The 21046-nt window shown below is 36.2% G+C and overlaps 1 protein-coding gene across 1 annotated transcript in view; it reads left to right on the top strand.

Moving 5' to 3' along the window:
- The window catches only part of FNBP1L (formin binding protein 1 like), a 72226-nt gene that overhangs the window by 9436 nt on the left and 41744 nt on the right, over positions 1–21046 (top strand). Inside the window, exon 2 of the mRNA XM_047082316.1 lies at positions 1807–1922. Within this exon, the coding sequence (XP_046938272.1) occupies positions 1807–1922 (116 nt within the window). The remainder of the gene's footprint in view (positions 1–1806; positions 1923–21046) is intronic.

Here is a 21046-nt window from a genome sequence, read left to right as displayed (position 1 = left end):
TTTGAGGATTGAAAGAGCTCTGCAGGATAACATAACTTTGTGATGTGTTGGTATCATGTTTACTGCATTGTAGAACACTTAATGACATCATCATAACCCTATTGAGGTGTGTGATGGGATTCCCATTTTAAGATGGAAAAAGTTCAGAGAGCCTTGGTAACTGCCCAAGGTCAAACGTATGGTAAATGCAGAATTTACCAGGTGTATTTGATTTTGTTTAGCTTCATTGAGTGCTTGCTATGGTGCCAGGCATGGTGCTTATTATGCCTTGGGAGTTTCGAGATGAATAATACATGGTTCTTGACCTCCAGAGTATGGCAAGTGAATAAGATAGTAATTTTTAAGCTTCTGCACAACAAAGGAAATAATAAACAAAACTAAAAGGCAACCTATGGAATAGGAGAAGATATTTGCAAATGATATATCTATCTGATAAGGGGTTAATGTCCAAAATATATTAAAAAGAACTTACACAATACAAAACCAAAAAAACCAAATAATCAGATTAAAAATGGGCAGCGGACCTGAACAGACATTTTCCAAAGAAGACATAACAGATGGCCAGCAGACATGAAAAGATGCTCAACCTCCCTGATCATCAGGGAATGCAAATCAGAGCTGTAGTCACCTCCAGCCTGTCAGAATGGTTAAAAACAACACAGGAAACAGGTGTTGTCGAGGATATGGAGAAAAGGGAACCTGGAACCCTCTTGCACCGTTGGTGGGAATGCAAACTGGTGCAGCCCCTCTGGAAAACAGTATGGAGGTTCTTCAAAAAACTAAAAATAGAACTACCCTCTGATGCAGCAATCACACTACTGGTATTTACCCAAAGAATACAAAAGTACTAATTCAAAGGGATACACGCACCCCAAAGTTTATAGCAGCATTATCTACAATAGCCAAATTATGGAAACAGCCCCTGTCCACTGATTGATAAATGGATAAAGGAGGTGTGTGTGTGTGTGTGTGTGTGTGTGTGTGTGTGTATGTATATGTATATATGTATATATACATATATATAAAGAATACATATATACATCTATATAAAGAAGCTATAAAAAAGAATGAAATCTTGCCATTTGCAATGACATGAATGGAGATATAGAGTATTATTCTAAGTGAAATAAGTCAGAGAAAAATACCATATAATTCACTCATGTGGAATTTAAGAAGCAAAACAAACAAGCAATGGGGAAAGAAGAGAGGCAAACCCAGATTTTTAACTATAGAGAACAAACTGTTAGTTATCAGAAGGGAAGTGGGGGGGGGCGGGGAGAATGGGTGAAATAGATGACTAAGGAATGCACTTGTGAAGAGAACCACGTAATGCATGGAAGAGTTAAATGACTATTGTCTACCTGAAACTAATAATTACATTGTGTGTTAACTAGCTGGAATTTAAATAACTTTTAAAAGAGTAATTTTTAGGGGAGCCTTGGGGACCCCTAGATCAATATACCCCAGTCTGAGAGTTTAGGACCATTTTCTGGAAGCCACGGTGCCTGAACTAAATCTCAGAGGAGGAATAAGAGTAAATTGTAAAAAAGGTGACCAGGGGAGAGTGTTGCATCCAGAGGAAACCACATGTGTAAAGGCATTCAGACATAAAGCTCTATGATTTATGCTAAGAAATTTAGCATTCTAAGAAATTTAGCATTTGTAACCTACTTCTATGTAGATCTTAAAGGATGAGGTGAGTGGAGACCAACAGAGAAGCGCCTCTGAATAAATATCAGAAGCTGGTTAAAATATTTGTGGATAAAATTTTAGACTTTTCAATGTGTTTTTACCTTCCCTTTCTAGGATCAGTTCGACAGCTTAGACAAGCATACACAATGGGGAATTGACTTCTTGGAAAGATATGCCAAATTTGTTAAAGAGAGGATAGAAATTGAACAGAACTATGCGAAACAATTGAGGTAAGTTATAATTTTTTTTCAGTTCTCAGAAATGAAGTTATATCTTTAAACGGATAGATCAGTGTAAATTCTGTGGATTTTTTGGGTCATAATTAGATTGAATTAGGTAACTGATTTTTAAAAAAAAAACTTTTTTTTAGCATTTATTTATTTTTGAGAGAAAGAGAGTGCAAGCTGGTGAGGGGCAGGGAGAGAGGGAGATACAGAATCAAGCAGGCTCCAGGCTCTGAGACGGCAGTACGGAGCCCAACGCGGGGCTCAAACCCACTAGCCGCAAGATCATGACCTGAGCTGAGGTTGGACGCTTGACCAACTGAGCCACCCAGGTGCCCCATAACCAATTTGTTTTAATCAATTTAATTAAATAATTGGAATTATTTAGGAATATTGGCTAGCTAGATCATGCCGTAGATATTCCAGAAACATACGTAAAATGCTAAAATCAGGAAGCAAAATGCCAGGAAAAAGAAATTCCTGAGTAATATGCTTTCCCCTGTAATTTTGCTCTAGTAATCTTTCAAAAGCGTTGAAGATTTCTTCAATTTCTCAGTTCTTCAGAGTTTATAGAACGTGGAAATTGAGTGTGCGGAGCTGAATTTCTGTCAAAAATCAGATAATATATTTCTTATGAAAGTAATGTTGGAGTATGTGTTAGAAGATAATAGTTTTAAAGGGAAAGCTTTAGCCATAAAACAGATGGAATTTATCTTAAGGTTTTGTTCAGGTGGAAAATTGTTGTGAGACTACACCTTGACAAATAGTTTTGGTAGAACTTAATAAAAACGGTGCTTAAAGTCTCAAAGACTAGACCCCAGTATAAGGTTCTAGCCAGCAGGTTTAGGGTTCCTTATGTTGCAAGTGACAGAAAAGTCACAGGCACACGTGACTAAAACAGGCACACGTGACTAAAAAATTTAGGTATATTTAGGAGCGCCTGGGTGGCTCAGTCCATTAAACGTCCATCTCTTGGTTTTGGCCCAGGTTATGATCTCATGGTTGGTGAGATTGAGCCCCACTTAGATCTCTGTGTTGACAGTGTGGAGCCTGTTAGCGATTCTTTTTCTCCCTCTCTCTCTGCCTCTTACCCCATTATCTCTCCTCTCTCTCTCTCTCAAAATAAATAAATAAATAAACATACATTTTTAATTAGAAAAAAAATTCAGGTATATTTTGATTCAGGGATCAAATGTGTCCAGGCACCATTTCTTGGCTCTGCTTCCCCTTGTTGCTTTTATCTTCAGTTTCCATTCAGTACTATCCTTCCTGCCCCTTTAGCTCTAGATTTCATATCTTCATACCTCCACATTCCAGGGAATGATGGTCTTTTCTGTTGTGCATTTGGGGAAGGAGAGAGGAAGGAAAAGGGAGAAAGAAGAAATTGAAAGAAGGGGGGGGTGGAAGGAAAGCAGAGTGTAAGCTTGTGCCACCTTCTTTTTTCCAGAAACTCCAGTGAAGGTCATCTTTTATCATGCTAAACCTAGTGAGGTTATATGTTTCTCCTGAACAGTTCAGAGGTAGGAATACTCTTAGGTTGACTTATAGCTAGTGAAGGGGGAGGATAGTTACCCTAAAGAAATTTAAGTGGGTGGCAAAAGATTAGGGGATATTTGAGTGATAAACCACATATATCTACTACAGTAGTAGTGGTGTATGTAACTACTGACTGGTTATAGGGATGGAATAGAGTAGTATGATGAATAGATTACTTACAGTATTTTTATAATGATATGCTATTATAATGACATTTGCTAACATAGTGGCGTCATGCTAATGTACTGATCCCATTCATTTCCTCTGGTTTTTGTGTTTTGTTGTTGAGAGAGAAACAGAGCATGAGGGGGGAGGGGCAGAGATGGAGACACAGGATTCAAAGCAGACTCTAAACTTTGAGCTGTTAGCACAGAGCCTGTGTGGGGCTTGAACTCACGAGATGTGAGATCATTACCTGTGCTGAAGTTGGACGCTTAACTGACTGAGCCACCCAAGTGCCCCTGTTTTGTTTTGTTTTTTTTTTTAAACAAGGTATTTTCCATATGAAAATATGAACCAGCAAACCTACTAAGATGTTAATAAAAATAATGATAATATTTCACCTGTCCAAAAGTTATGATCTGGGAACTTTATCCAGAATCTAGAATTCTTTACCCAAAATCAAGAAGCATTAAGGACCTCTGAGAGGTTAAAATAGCAATAAAAAGTAATCACATGTGAACAATGAAAAATTTCCCTCATTTAATTTTCAATTTGATCTCATTTCTAGCACAGTAAGTTGTCTGGTTCCCAAGTTTTCCAATGGAAGTGAGGATAAGAAATGTTACAGGCAACGTAGTGATGACAGTTTGAAGTGACAATAAGGGAAGAGTTCAACATACTACAAAAAAACAGATGAAAACAGTGTTTCCAACATAAAAGCACCTTGTCAGTAAGGGAATGATGAAAAATACTATGGAATAAGCAGTTTAAATAAATCACATGTAGCAGGATAAACTTAAAAGACTATTCAGTCCATCAGTGTAAAAAGCAAATTGTAGAACTGAATGTACAGCAAGATCTCCTTCTTTACTCGTGTGTATGTATACAGTTTTGTATAAAAGTTGTATATTTTCTGAAGAAGTCTAGGATACACTCCAAATTGTTTTATAGTGGTTATCCCTAGGGAATGGGAGTGGGGGATTGGTAGGAAAAGGAAGTTCCATTTTTTATTTAGACTTTTGAAATAGTGAAGTTTTTTCAGTGGTTGTGTATTATTTTTGTAATTTAAAACATTTGTTCTTAAGCAAAGAAGATGACATATTTCAAAAGAAAATTCTGTTACAAATTATAAAATAAAAATTGGTAATTTAGGGGTGCCTGGGTGACTCAATCAGTGAAGCATCCCAACTTCAGCTTAGGTCATGAACTCGTGGTTTGTGAGTTCAAGCCCCATGTTGGGCTCTGTGCTGACAGCCCAGAGCCTGGAGCCTGCTTCGGATTCTGTGTCTCCCTCTCTTTCTGTTCTTTTCCCACACGTGCACGCATGTGTGTGCGTGTTCTGTCTCTCTTTCTCTCTCTCTCTCCCTCTTTCTCTCCCTTCCTCCCTCCTTCCCTCTCAAAAATAAATAAACATTAAAAAAATTTTTTTTGAAAATTAGTATTTATAAGGTAGAACTTCAACAATCTGGATGTCTAGAATAACTGGACTCGGGTTTCAGGAAGGCCAAGGTTTTACTATAGTAATAGGGCTAATCAAATGGCAGATTTGTTAGCCTTTCTGTTTTGTGACTGATAACCATTATAATTTTCAATGAAGCAAGGGTGGCTAGAACCCACAATTACATGATATGGAAAATACAATTTTGTAGGAGACAGTAAGCTTTATTACGTATAGATACTCTAGATCAGTGATTTGCATCTTTCTTCTCTACCAGCACACTAAAGAAATTTGGCACATCTCCATCTTAATAGTGGCTCTCCAGTGTAATGCTTTTCAACAAAGACAGGATTATTGGAAGGTGTTGAGGAATTCCAGTAAGGTAGAATTGGGAAGAGGCATGTGTAACTTAAACCACTGACTCCCTTTCCTCTCTCTACATTGAGATTTGCTTCTTTGGCTGAATACTTAGTAAATGATTGAATTATCATTTACATGCTCTTTATAGTATCTGTTTTGTCCAAAGGGAAGAAGTTTGCCTTGTTTATTTCCTCTCTAATGGGAAAAACTCTTTCGCTACCTTTTGAAGCAATTTCTTTTATAGTGAGGCAGCTTCCCCCCCTCCTAAATAACTATATTCAGAATGTTATACATTTATATTTTAGATATATTGTAAGATTAAAATTTTTTAGCCTTTCGTACCCTTAGTTTATTTTCCTCTTCCCCCTCTTATTTGTCTGTGAGGAGTGACTTACATCCTTTCAAGTTGGAAGGGGGTTAGGAATAGTGTAAGTCTCTAAGGAATTTGGAAGCAAGGTTTGTAGGAACTTGAGGGGCTAGTTGTTATTAGGAAAAGGTGATTTATTACTGTCTAGTAAAACTTTAGTCATGAGACCCTTCACATGTATATTAGTGGGCCCTATGCTTGGAGGATGATTGCTAACATGTCACTTGGGGCATGGAGATAAAAGAAGTTTCCAAAGGAATTTTTATATGTTAAAGGAGACTTACAGGATCTTGGAGGTTGGGATAATGTTAAGCTAAGATTGTGTTTTACCCTTAGCAAAGTATTAACGTTGAGGAAGTTGAGTTCCTAGAGGAAGGTCACTCTGCCTGTCTCAGGGACTTGTCAATAGGCTCTATAAGTTGTAAAGAAATCTAATTTTTTTTCTTTTGCTTTTGTCCTGTACATCAGTTACAGATAATTGAGTCATCTCCATTCTGAGTGATGATATATGGTGACATCAGATTACTTGGTAGAATGTTTTTTTGTTTGCAGGCATAAAAAAATGAAATCGGTCATTCTTTTAATAAACTTACACTATTGTATTTGTATGGCAGAGATTAAAATTTCTTTAGTAAAAAATGAAGCTGTATGTACATGATAGATATATATCATTTTTTTCTAGTAAAGATAATTACAGTATTAAGTTCCATCATAGAGATTGTTCTATGAAATTGTATTCCTCTACTTCCACAGACCATTCCTTTTTGGTTCAGATATGGCAGTGTGGTATACTGGAAGAGAAATAGATTGGACGACAGAAGCTTAACAGCTACTCTTACTTTAACTAGAACAGAAATCTCTCCCAATTCCTTTTGATCTTATGTTGTGTACCAATGCCAAGCCTGGCCTACATAACTGGTCCTCCTAGAGCTGAGTGGATATAAGTTGAAGAATAAATAATTGAATGATCTGTGTTTCAATTTAGTTTAGAAATTAGGATCTCTGCTCATATGCTGAAACTTTGACAAAGTACTGCTTTCTATCCATACTAGAGTTTTTGTTATGTACATCATTGTGATGAAGTTGTTCTACTAAGAGCTGTCCTAAATATTTAGGGTAGGCTTAGGTATAGAATAATCCAAATAAAACCGGTTTCTATTTTATATTTAATCTTAACTTTCTCATGCCTCTTCATCACTGTTCTTTGTCACTCTGTTTAGTCTCAGAAGAACCTAGGGAGCTCATCTTAGTACTGTTTTTGATGAAAGTAGAGATTACGTTTATTCTTTGGTTGGCCATTGTTTAACTCTCTACTGCTTTGGTCTCTTCTGTGTTTTTGATCAACTGTTGAATACAGTAAACCCTGTTAGTGGCATCTGGCTAGAGGCAGGAGGAACTATTGCCCATATTTTGGGGTTTAGATGAACTTTCTTCATAGAATTCAGTCCTGTGGAAATTCTTTTTTTTTTTTTTTTTTTTTAAATTTCTTTTTTTGAACGTTTATTTATTTTTGGGACAGAGAGAGACAGAGCATGAACGGGGGAGGGGCAGAGAGAGAGGGAGACACAGAATCGGAAACAGGCTCCAGGCTCCGAGCCATCAGCCCAGAGCCTGACGCGGGGCTCGAACTCATAGACCGTGAGATCGTGACCTGGCTGAAGTCGGACGCTTAACCGACTGCGCCACCCAGGCGCCCCATTCCTGTGGAAATTCTTTTATTCCTTTCAATCCCCACTGAGCCTGCCCGGGTTAAAAAAAAAAAAAAAATACACACACACACACACACACACACACACACACACACACACACAATACATACATACCCACACATATAGGTGCCTGTATGAGATGATTTATTGGCTACATAATTGTGCTTCTTATTTAAAAAAAATTTTTGTTTTAATGTTTATTTTTGAGAGAGAGACAGAGCATGAGCAGGGTAGGGGCAGAGAGAGCAGGAGACAGAGAAACAATCCAAAGCAGGCTCCAGGCTCTGAGCTGTCAGCACAGAGCCAAATGCGGGACTTGAACTCAAGAACCGTGAGATCGTGATCCCAGCTGAAGTCGGATACGTAACTGACTGAGCCACCCATGCGCCCCACTGTGCCTCTTAATTCTAGAATGTCATCACCTACTAAAATGTAAAACTTGACAGAAGAGAGAGATTTTTGTTTGTTCTGTGTACTGCTTATTTCCTAGCTTCTAGAACAGTGCCTGGCACAGAGCAAGCCTTTGTTTTTGGTATTTACTGAACACTTATATAGCATTTATTTTGTTAGCACTATTCTATTGCTGTTGTACATACTAATAGGTTTTATTTTCATAAAAACCCAGTGAGATTTCAGTTATTATTTTAAAGATAGGAAACTGAGTTACAGAGAGGTGAATAGTTAGTTGGCTTCAAAGTAGCTGCAGAGTCAGGGCTGTAGATGGTATATTATGCTGCTTCAGCATAGAGAGAATGAATAATTCTCTATTGAGGAGTTTTTTTTTTTCCTATCACCAGTGCCTAGTACCACTGAAACATCTTTGGGTCTCAGTGGTACTCTGAGACAGTAAAGACAATAATAAATTATCTGGAAACTGTATAACATAGTTTTTACAACTAACATATCTATTTATAATGTAATAGTTACAGAAATTTGATTAAAATGTAAATTAAATTGTGTACTTCATAAGTTTAGGTCTAGTTGTATGTTTTCCATAAAAATAAGAACAGATTCAAAAAAAAGGTTAACACCTTAGAAGTCCTTCTTTTAAGAAAATGTTTTTTTCATTACGGAAAGTAAAAAAACAAAAACAAAAAACAAAACCTGTCAAGAAGCCCTGTTTATTTTCATTTCCTTTGCAAGAATACTTTTCAGTGTTTTTTAAACCTCATGTAGAAAGTGTTTGATTTTTTAATTAAGAGAACTTAAGACAAATACTTTTTTTTAGTTTATTTATCTTAGAGGAACTGAATGAGTGGGGGAGCGGCAGAGAGAGAGGGGGACAGAGGATCAGAAGCAGGCTCTGTGCTGAGAGCAGAGAGCCCAATAGGCCTTGAACTCCTGAAGAACCCTGAGATCATGACCTGAGCCACAGTCGGAGGCTTAACCGACTGAGCCACTCAGGCACCCCTAAGATAAATCGTTTTTACTTGTTATGATTCCCATAATCTATTATAAATTGTAGTTAGGGGTAGCATAAGGTTACTTTAGTTCTCTCTGATTCTTGCCTTTAATATTTTCCTTAACTGTGTTAATTCTTTTCTCCTGATGACTTAGAGAGCAAACACCATAGCGGTTGGAGAGCCTTTTCTTTAATGTCATGTAACTATATTTTCTTGATATGTTTGGATTGGACTTCATGTAGTTATCATTGGCATATTTTAGTTTTTTGATATTTTATTTTTTGATTGTCATTCTTCTCTTATCCTACCTTGTTTTTTTAATGAGCCATAGAGGTCTGTTTTTGTCTCATTTCATTTTGTTATACCTAAAATGTTGCTGCCTGCTTCCAGCCCCTCAACTTAATTATCCACCAAACTACTAACCTACATTTTTAACAACTGGATTGAGTGTCATTTTCAGTTTATATATGCTGCTGCCTCATTTAATCTTCACAAGAGTTTGATGATCTGTGATAACCTTTGCAATTTTAAGTTCTTTATTTTCCTATAGCAAGCATCCAACAGTGAACTGTTGAGGAATGATTCAATCAATGTGAAATGATTCATTTTACAACTAAAGAAACTCAGGCTCATCACCTTAATGAGAATCACAATCCCTGTTCTTGATTTTTGTATTAAAGTGTTTTAGGTGTTTTTGTGTTTTTGTTTTGATTAAATGATGAAGCAGAACCTAACAAGTGAAACACAAAAGTCTTAGGATAGAAAGTTCAAACCAGTTGTATTGAATATTTTAATAGTAAGCTTTCTAATGAAAAGGATTTAAAGACCTTATTGTTTAAAGAACTAAAAAAAGTAAGTTGGTTGTTAATGGTGTTGCCTGTCTAGATCACTTCATTAATCTCTTGGCTCTTTCATAATGCCTTGAATAATTTCATTTCCAAATTACTTTTTGTGCCATTTGAATTATGTAGCAGTGATTAAAATGAGGTAAAATTTTTATTTCATTATCCTGTTTGTATCAAATATAGGTAAATCAGACATTTAACTGCTCATTTGAATCTAGACTATGCAGGTGTTACTATAGTTGTCTTTTAAGAATCTGATATTTAGAAGGGAAACAGAAGAGCAGAACAGAATTTCTTTGAAAAGTGTAATACTTAAATCTTTGGTGGCAGGCTCCTCCTCCTGCCTCAGTCTAAATTGAAAAAATAAAGTAATTTTTCTTTCTTTTCTATCTTGAACATCCCTGAAAATATTCTTCTGAAAGATCTGCAGTTGCCTATAATCCATTATTATGCCTAAAGAGCAGTGAATTGTTGCATATATTCTTTGGGTATAAACTATAAAGCTGAGGCTAGTATAGCCCCATTCACATTTTAGGTACTGTGTACCCTTGATATGCTAAAGATAAAGCAAAAGTAGAAACTGGCATTAAAGAAATGAGAATAGATACTAAGGTAAACCTTTCACATCTTTGAAGCTTGATTCTTTCCCTATGCCTTTCATAAATAGGTCCTTTTATTTCTTCTAGTCATTTATGTATTTCAGCATCTGTCATTGGTTGAGGTGTAAAAAATGAGAATGAAGCATGTCCCTTTAAAAAATATATAATATGCAGAATTTGTTGTAATATCACTTGTAGTAATCCCCCCCTTTTTTTATTTTTTAAAAAAGTTTATCTATTTTTGAGAGAGAGTGAGCGAGCAGGGGAGAGGCAGAGAGAGAGGGAGAGAGATAATGTCAAGTAGGCTCCATGCTGTCAGCACAGAGCCCTATGTGGGGCTCAAACTCACAAACCATGAGATCATGACCTGAGCTGAAACCAAGAGTCAGATGCTTAACTAACTGAGCCACCCAGGTGCCCGCCCCCCCCCCCCCCGCTGTTTTTTTTACATTTAATTTTTTAAATTGTGGTAAAAATGTAGTTAACATATGATTTGCCATCTTACTCATTTTAAGTGTACATTTGAACTGCATTAAGTGTATTCATACCATTATGCATCCAATCTCTAGAACTTAATTCATCTTGAAAAATTAAATTCTATACCTGTTAAACAACTCCCCATTTTACCCTTCTCACAGCCCCTGCAGTTCTACTTTTTGTTTCTATGAATTTGACTACTCTAGGAACCTCATAAGTAAAATCATATTTGCTTTTTTTGTGACTGGCTTATTTCACTTACCATAATGTAAGGGTTATACATGTTGGGGCATGTTTAGAATTTTCTTCCTTTTTAAGGCTGAATAGTATTCCATTGTATGTATGTGTGTGTATGTTGTCCCAATTTTTAAATCAAATTATTACTTTTTTTTTGTTACTGAGTTTTAGGTGTTCAAATATATTTTCTGTATTTTAACCCCTTATCAGATATATGAGTTGTAAATTCTTTCTCCCATTCTGTTGGTTGTGACTTTGGATGCACAAGTTTTACATTTTGATGTACAAGTTATTTGTTCTTTAATTGCCTGTGCTTTTGGTGTCATACCCAAGAAATCATTACCAAATCCAGTGTCATGAAGCTTTCCTGTTATTTTTTCTTAAAAGAGTTTTGTAGTGTTAGCTCCTGCTTTTAGGTCTTTGATCCATTTTGAGTTAATCTTTTTAGATGGTGGAAGGTAAGGGTATACAACTTCATTTTGTCTGTGGGTATCTTTTATGTTTAATTTTACACTGTATAAGGAAAGATTCATGTTTGTAAGTGATGGAAAACCCAGTTTGAATGATGAGTATAATGAGAAATTTGTTGAATTATTTATTGATACCTTTTATTGATTTTACTTTTTAATTGAGTTCAAGAGGAGGTTGAATAGTCAAGTTGCTGGAAGGCCTGGAAAGTAGTTAGGTCACAGGGGTAAAATCGTATCTGAAACACATTCAGAGAGCCCTTTGTTTTCTTCTTTTTCTCCAAAAAAATTTTTGTTTTGTTTTTGTTTTTGGCTTCTTTTGGTGGGTTGCCTCCATTCTTTCAGTCAGACTGGCTTTCTCTGTATAGCAGGAAATACACTCACCAGCAGTGCCAGTTTTATGTGTCAGATATTCAGCTCTCATACTGGCCTCAAGGTCCCAAGACCTTGGGAAATTCTAGGAAGAAAACTCTTTGGCTCAGTGAGATTCAGTTTCTATCTCTGGATCACTTAATTCAGGCCCATAAATAGGGTCATTTCAATTAATCTGGCAGCTCCCAAGCATGTTAACTGTTAGATTGCGGGGAGAAGGGGCAGTTAAGAAGAGGGATGCTGATCAGTCTCAGGTATCTAATACTATGCTTCTGCCAGAAGAAATAATATGAGTTGTATCCCGTTTTACAATAAATATGATATTGGTCTCCTGTTAAATAAGGATTGGAACTCAGCTTCTCATTGGGAGGTGGTTGAAAATGTATAGAGGTGATTTTCAGCCTTTAATAATCTTTGGGATATCTTATACTCTGTCATTTAACTGTAATATGTAGTTTTAATAAAAGTGAATTAAAATTTCGAGACATTATTTGAAATATTCTATAATTTTCCCTAAAACCAAAAATAAATAAAAACATGAAAATGGATAAAAAAGATTAAAATTGGGAATTTAAATTTAAGTAGTGTGATTATATTTAATATTACATATATCATTAGTATATATATGGAATACCATAAGTTTTGGAGAAGCCCATTAAATTTAGAAGCTTTGTCTGACCGCTGAAGGAGAAATGTTCATTCTTCTGTTTCTAGAGTGCTAGATCCCAAGGTAGTTGGAAAACATGGGTGAAACACACATATATCAAAACAAAGCATCAGCATACCTGTGACATCTATTTTAATTTCTTTGATATGTATTGCATGTGTATAAAACTTTGTGTTTCAGTTAACTCCTAATTTACAGCACCCTACTCAAAAATGTGACTTACATATAGCCTGCTATCATAATTGGTTACTTTTGGAATCTCTGGTTTTGTTCGAAGTTTGTGAAAAAGAATAGCCTAGGGGAACTGACAGTTAAGGATAGATTTCTTGAGAGTGATGAATTGCGTAAAATATCTTCAGTTGAGAAACAACCTAAATGCTTTACACTTAACATGTTTAAGACAAGCCACTCTGAGATTTATTTGAGCTAATAAGCATATTATGTTAAAAATGTGAAGCAGGGATTTATGGGACTTACTAATCATTCACACTTGTTTATGAATTTTTGCTGACTTTACACTGTTTTCTTAGAAGTTTCAAAGATCAGCTGCTTTGAAGGGAATACATTCTTTATGTTGTTACCATTAATTTTTTGAAAAAATTATAAAAATAGCATATGACTATTGTAACACATTTAAATTCAAGTCCTTTCCCAGCCCCTCTCCCTAGAAGTGAGTATAATTAAGAGTTTGTTGTGTCTTCTTCCAGAACTTATGTTTTCCTAGAATAGAAGTTTTGATTTGGTGTAATACAAGCAAAACATTTTGGACCATGCTTTAGTTTTTCTAGTGGCAGGGTTGGCTTGGATGGAGCCTAGTGGCTTGTGTACGGTTTCTGTGGGCTCTTTATACGTGGGGTTTGGGAAGAGTTGCTATAGACGGGTGACTTTTACATAAAGAATGGCAAGAGTGATGAAAAAAATTGCTTAGGACTAACCTTGCATTGCAAAAGATAAAAGTAATTATTACTTTCTTCTTCCCCTTCCCTCTTCTATATATATGCTCTTCCTCCCAGAAGCTAGAGTTTGTTTATTTATTTATTTTAATGTTTGTTTATTTTTGAGAGAAAGAGTATGAGCGGGGGAGGGGCAAAAAGAGAGGGAGACACAGATTCCGAACTCACAAACTGTGAGATCATGACCTGAGCTGAAGTCGGACACTTAACCGACTGACCGAGCCCTCCAGGTGCCCCCAGGAGCTAGAGTTTAAATTAATGTTTTTTATGCTATGTTTAAGCTGTGTTACGACTTTTATGGGTAACCTCTGGTAGCCATAATTATTTTAAGAGACAGAAGCCCAACTCAGATTGGAATTTATTAATGTGACTGAAAAGTTCAGGGATCTGGATACTCAGGAAAATGTTAAGAATTCTCTTCTCTTGGTTTTGCTTTCCTCTTCTGTTGGTTTAATTCCCAAGTAGTCTCTTCTCACATGGTAAATCTAAGATTATATCCTATCAGTTTAGCTTCAGCAGAGAGAGAACATGTTTTCCCAAGAAGTACAACAGAAATTTTAAGATTGACTTTTGTTAGCCTGGAATAATGAGGCTGGATCAAATAAATATTTCTAGACCATAGCATGTGGCCAGCAGCACCATAACTACATAGATGTAACATTGAAAGAGCTGTAGTTTTGGATATGCTAGGCAGTACTGAAGTAGTAACTCCACATCCCAGGGGTTTTACACAGCAGATCTTATTTCTTGCTCATGCAAAGTTGACTACAAGTTCAAGTGATAACTCTCTAGGGTAGCCCATGTGATAACTCAAAATCCAGACTATTTTCATCTTCCATCTCTGCATGGAGCCTCCACAGTTGCTTCAGCAGGGAATGGGAGAGCCCTTAGGGTTATGCACAAGTTGTCAGTGCTTTAGTCTGGTAGTTACACAGAGCTTATGGCCCATGATACAGAATTAGTCACGGGGTCTTGCCTAACTGCAGGGGGGGCTGGGAAATGTATAAAATCATGTGTTTTTTTTGATGAGCAGAAATGTATCTGTCACAAGCTGTTAGAAAATAAAGGGTAGTCAGTGATGCAGGTAGGCAAAACAGTTAATGCCCTCTATAGCCTGGAATTCTAAATAGTGCTTAAAATGTTGATATACAAAAATGTGTTCAGAGTTTGAAACTACTTGCTCTTTGAAATGTTTTTTGCCCAAGTTATTTTTGTTTAAAGTAATTCATGGATTCGTGGTTGAAAATCACTGACTTTAAAAGTAATTTCTAGGGGCACCTGGGTGGTTCAGTTGGTTAAGTGTCTGACTTTGGCTCAGGTCATGATCTCCTGGTTTGTGGGTTCAAGCCCAAAGTCAGGCTGTGTGCTGACACTTGGAGCATGGAGCCTGATTCAGATTTTATGTCTCCCTCTCTGTCTCTGCCCCTCCCCTGCTTGTGCTCTATCAAAAATAAACAAACATTAAAAAAAAAAAAAGTAATTTCTAGGAGCTCCTGGGTGGCTTAGTCAGTTAAGCATCCAACTCTTGATTTTGGCTCAGGTTATGATCTTGGTCACAGTCGTGAGATCCAGCCTTGTGTTCGGCTCCCTGCTGGGCTTGGAGCCTCCTTAAAATCCTCTTTCTCCCTCCCTCTCCCTCTCCCTCTCCCTCTCCCTCTCCCTCTCCCTCTCCCTCTCCCTCTCCCTCTCCCTCTCCCTCTCCCTCTCCCTCTCCCTCTCCCTCTCCTCCTCCCCCATTCATTCTCTCTCTCTCTCTGTCTTATAGGAATGAATGAATGAATGAATGAATGAATGAATGAAAATGAATAATTTCTAGAATACAACACATTTATATGTTGGAGACTGTGTAGTTACGTTTCTTTTTTTTTTGTTTGTTTATTTTGAGAGAGAGCATGAGCAGGTGGGGAGGGGGCATGGAGAGAGAGAGAGAGAGAGGGAGAATTCCAAGCAGGCTCCACATTTTCAGCGCAGAGCCTGATGCAGGATTTGAACCCACAAACGGAGAGATCGTGACCTGAGTCGAAATCAAGAGTTGGACGCTTAACTGACTGAACCACCCAGGCACCCCTAGACTGTAGTTATCTTAATCAATGCGCTCATAAATTAGTTACCTTGTAATTGCTAAATTAAATATTTTTGGTATCAGTGCTGTTAATCTCTCTTTGATGTACATACCTGTGGCAGATGGACTGCTATCCAATAGACACTCCTCCTCCTATAACAGCTTTATTGAGGTATCATTAATACCTCATTATCATCATACCATAAGATTTTACCCTTTTAATGTATACAATTCAGTGGTTTTTAGTATACTCACAGAGTTGTCAAACTGTCACCAATATTTAATGTTAGAATATTTTTATCATTGCAAAAAGAAATCCCCGTACCCATCAGCAGTCATTCTCCATTCACCCCTCCCTCAGGCCCTAGCAACCACTCATCTACTTTCTGTCTTTGTGTATTTGTCTGTTGTAATTAACTGAATTATTCCCATCGCTTCCCCATCTTCCTTTTTGAGTTCTCTCTTAGAAAGACTCTAGGTCATATACGATTAACTGGTGTGGTAGCTGTGATTCATCATTCTTTCTGTTGATATGGTAGCTGAAATAATCAATGGGTAGTACATAGATTCGCTGATGTTTGAGTTAATAAATTAATTCATCCACAAAAATGATTTTGGGTGGTGTTTCAGATAACTTTGACTAAGAACCAATGGTTAAGGGTGTATGGTTGGATTTCCGTAATATGATGTAGAAGGGCCTCTGCTGCTCCACATATATCTTTCCAACCTCACTAATTACCATTTTTGGTTCACAGTTGATGTTCCAGCAACAATGAACCCATTTGTAGTTCTTCATAAATGCTATAGTATTTTTCTTTTCCTTGCCTTTGCTCATTAGGTCTTCTCTATTTAGAATTCTCCCTGGGCTTTCCAGTTGTCTAATTCTTGTTTACCTTTTCAGGGCATGTCAGGGAATCAAATTTCACCCTTTCTCCTCTGGGGAAGCTCCTCTATAGAGCCTTCTATTGTTCTTTTACTATATTATGTTATGGAAAAGCGTTTTATATATTTGATATCTCTAGGCCAGCAGTCTCTGAACTTTTTATTCCTTACCTGTAGAAATTGTTTGAACATATGTGTGTGCACAATTATTAATAACTAATGTACATGTACTAGCGTGGTGTGGTAAATGTTAGTAAAGCTTTAAAAACATTTTTTTTATATACTTATTTCACTTTTGAGAGAGTGCTTGCGTGTGAGTAGGGGAGGGGCAGAGGGAGAGAGAGAGAATGTTAAGCAGGCTTCAGGCCCAGTGCGAGGCCCAATCTCATAACAGTGAGATCATGACCTGAGATGAAATGAAGATTCAGACTCTTAACAGACTGAGCCACCCAGGTACCCCTAAGACATTTATTTTTAATTGTAATATAGTTGACATGTTATGAGTTTCAGGCGTACAACATAATGATTTAAACATTTATATAAATCATACAGTGCTTACTATGATAAGTGTAGTTACCATCTGTCATCACTTATTGCACTATAATTGACTGTATTGACTATGCTGTACTTTAAATCCCTGTGGTTGACTTATTTTATAACTGGAAGTTTGTACCTCTTAACCTCTCGTACCTATTTCACCCATCTCCCTTATCTTCTCCTCTCTGGTAATCACCAGTTTTTGTTCTTTGTATTTATAACTCTTTCAGTTTTTGTTTTTTTTTTTATGGTCCACCACACAGAAGTGAAATCGTATGGCATTTTTTTTTCTCTGTCTGACATATTTCACTTAACATAATATTCATTAGGTCCATTCATGTTGTTGCAAATGGCAAATTTTTGTTTTTTTTTTTTTTTTATGGCTGAGTAATATTCTTGTGTGGGTGAGTGTGTGTCTGTGTCCCACATCTTCTTTATATATTCATCTATTGATGGATACTTAGGTTGCTTCTGTATCTTCACTATTTAAATAATTCTGCAATAAATGTACAAGTGCATATATCTTCCTGAATTAGTATTTTCATTTTCTTTGGAGAAATATCCAGAAGTGAAATTACTGGGTCATGTGGTATTTCTATCTTTAAATTTTTGAGGAACTTCCATGCTGTTTTCCATAGAGGCTGCACCAATTTACATGTCCACCAACATAGGGGCACAAGGGTTCCCTTTTCCCCACATCCTCACCAGCACTTGTTTCTTGTTATTTTGATACTAGCCATTCTGAAAAATGTGAGGTTGTTTTGCTTTTCGTTTCCTTGATGGTTAGTGAGGTTGAACATTCTTTGGTGTTTCTGTTGGCCATCTGTATGTCTTTGGAAAAATGTCTATTCAGATAACTATAGCTATTTTTAATGAGATTGTTCTTTTGGTGTTGAGTTGTATGAGTTTTTTTAATATATTTTAGATATTAACTCCCATTGGATATATCATTTGCACATATCTTCCATTTAGTAGGTTGCCTTTTCATTTTGTTGATGGTTTCTTTTGCTGTGAAAAAAGCTTTTAGTTTTATGTAGTCCCAATTATTTATTTTTGCTTTTGTTGCCTTTGGCTGAAGAGAGAGATCTAAAAATGTAATGCCAAGACCAATGTCCAAGACTTTACTGCCCATGTTTTTTTCCTTTTAGGAGTTTTATAATTTCAGGTCTTTAATCTATTTTGAGTTTATTTTGTGTATGGTATAATTAAGTTCCATTTCATTCCTTTGCACACATCTGTTCAGTTTTCCCAGCGTCATTTATTGAAGAGACTGGCTTTTCCCCATTATATATTCCTGCCTTCTTTGTCAAAGATAAATTGACCATAAAGGCGTGGATTTATTTCTGGGCTCTCTATTCTGTTCTGTTGATCCATGTATCTGTATTTGTGCCAGTACCATACTGTTTTGAATACTGAGGCTTTGTGGTGTACTTTGAAATCTGGGATTGTGATATCTCCAGTTTTGTTCTTCTTTCTCAAGTTTACTTTGGCTATTCAGGGTCTTTTTGTGGTTCCATACAAATTGTAGGATTATTTGTTATAATAATTGTTCTGTGAAAAAATGGTGTTTTGATAGGGATTGCTTTGAATGTGTAGATTGCTTTGGGTAGTATGGACATTTTAACAATATAATTCTTCCAATTGATGAGCATGAAATATCTTTCCATTTATTTGTGCCATCTTTTATTTCTTTCATCGTTTTATAGTTTTCAGAGTACAGGTCTTTCACCTCTTTGTTTAAATTTATTCCTAGATATTTATTCTTTTTGATGCAGTTGTAAATGGGACTAATTTCTCATTGTGCCATTTTGTCATTAGTTTATAGAAACACAACAGTATATTCATTTTGTATCCTGCGATTTTACTGAATTCATTTATTCTTAGTTCATTTATTGTTTTTGGTGGAGTCTTTAAGACTTTATATGGTATTGTGTCATCTGTCATTAGTAACATTTTACTTATTCCTTAAAAATATGGATGCTTTTTATTTCTTTTTCTTTTCTGATTGCTATGGCTAGAACTTCTAGTATTATGTTAATTGAAAGTGGAAAGAGTGATCATCTTTGTCTTGTTCCTGATCTTAGAGGAAAAGCTTTCAGCTTTTCACCATTGAGTGTGGTGTTAGCTGTTGGCTTGTCATATATGGACTTTATTATGTTGAGGAATGTCCCCTGTATACCTACCTTTTTGAGAGTTTTTATCATGAATGAATGCTGAATTCTTTTCCTGCATCTGTTGAGATTATCATATGATTTTTATTCTTTGTTTTGTTAATGTGCTACATTCACATTGATTGATTTATGGATTTAAGCCATTTTTGCATTCCAGTAATAAATCCCACTTAATTGTGTTGAATGTTTTTTTAAAAACTTTTTTTAGAATATTTATTTATTTTTGAGAGAGAGCATGCAGACATAGGCGGGACCGGGGGAGCAGAAAGAGGGAGACAGAGGATCTGAAGCAGGCTCTGAGCTGTCAGTGCAGAGCCTGATAGCGGGGCTCAAACTCACAAACCACGAAATTATGACCTGAGCCCAAGTCAGATGCTTAAGTGACTGAGCCACACAGGTGCACTGAGGTTTGTTTGTTTTTCTGATTCAGTTTGATTACTAGTATTTAGTGTATTCAGATTTTCTTTCTTCCCGATTCATTCGTGAAAATTGTATTTTTCTGGGAATTTATCCATTACTTCTAGGTTGTCCAATTTGTTAGTATATAAGTTTCCATAGTAGTCTCTTATAATCTTTGTATATTTGTGGTGTTGGTTTTAATGTCTCTCCTCTTTCATTTCTGATTTTATTTATTTGAGTCCTCTCTTTTTTTCTAGTTGAGTCTGGGTAATGATTTATTGTTTGTTTCTTTGTTTTTATTTTTTTAACGTTTATTTATTTTTGAGACAGAGAGCACAAGTCGGGGAGGGGTAGAGAGAGAGGAATACAGAGAATCTAAAGCAGGCTCCAGGCTCTGAGCTGTCAGCACAGAGCCTGACGTGGGCCCCGAACTCACTAACCGCGAGATTACCACCCCAGCCAAAGTCAGGTGCTTAACCGACTGAGCCACCTAGGTGCCCCTGTGTGGTTTTTTTTTTTTTTTTTCCTAGTTCCTTTAGATGTAAGGTTAGATTGTTTGAGATTTTTTTATTTCTTGAGGAAGTCTTGTATCATTATACTTTCCTCTGAGATCTGCCTTTGCTGTGTCCCAAAGATTTTCAGTGTCGAGTTTACATTTTTGTTTGTCTCAAGATATTTTATTATTTTCTTTTCAATTTATTTGTTGACCCATTGGTTATTTACTTGCATATTGTTCAGCCTACATATGTTTTTGTTTTTTTCCAGTTTTTTTCTTGTGATTGATTTTCTAGTTTCATACTGTTGTGGTCAGAAAAGATGCTTGATGTGATGTCAGTGTTTTTAAATTTATTGAGACTTGTTTTGTGGTCTAAATGTTATTTATACTGGAGCCTGTTCCATTTGTACTTGAAAAGAGTGTATTCTGTTCTTTTTGGGTAGAATGTTCTGTATATATCTGTTAGGTGCATGTGTTCTGATGTGTCATTGAAAGCCAAAGTTTCCTTATAGATTTTGCATATACCTGTGTTGTCATCTGTTGATGTAAGTGGGTGTCAAAGTTCCCTACTTTTACTGTATTACCATCAATTTCTCTCTTTATGTCTGTTAATATTTGGCTTATATATTTAGATGCTTCTCTGTTGGGTGCATAGATATTTACAGTTGTATTCTCTTATTGGGTTAAACTCTTTACATTAAGTAACGCCCATCTTTGTTTTAAAGTCTGTTTTGTTTGATGTAAGTATTGCTGTCTCAGCTTTTGTTATTGTTTACATTTGCCTGGAATATCTTTTTCCATCCCTTTACTTTCAGTCTGTATGTATCTTTAGGTCTGAAGTGAGTCCCTTGTATGCAGCATATAGATGGGTCTTGTTTTTTTATCTATTCAGTTACCTAGTTACTTTGATTGGAGTATTTACGTTTTTTGATTGGAGCATTAAATGTTCATTTACATTTAAAATCATTATTAATATTTACTGATTGCTATT

The sequence above is a fragment of the Lynx rufus genome, unplaced genomic scaffold, assembly GCF_022079265.1.
Source record: "Lynx rufus isolate CCGP_SWC_20201006 ecotype Redwood Valley unplaced genomic scaffold, mLynRuf1.p SCAF_2, whole genome shotgun sequence".
NCBI lineage: Eukaryota > Metazoa > Chordata > Mammalia > Carnivora > Felidae > Lynx > Lynx rufus.
The sequence above is the reverse complement of the archived record's forward strand: the minus strand, read 5'-3'. Positions and strand labels throughout refer to the sequence as shown.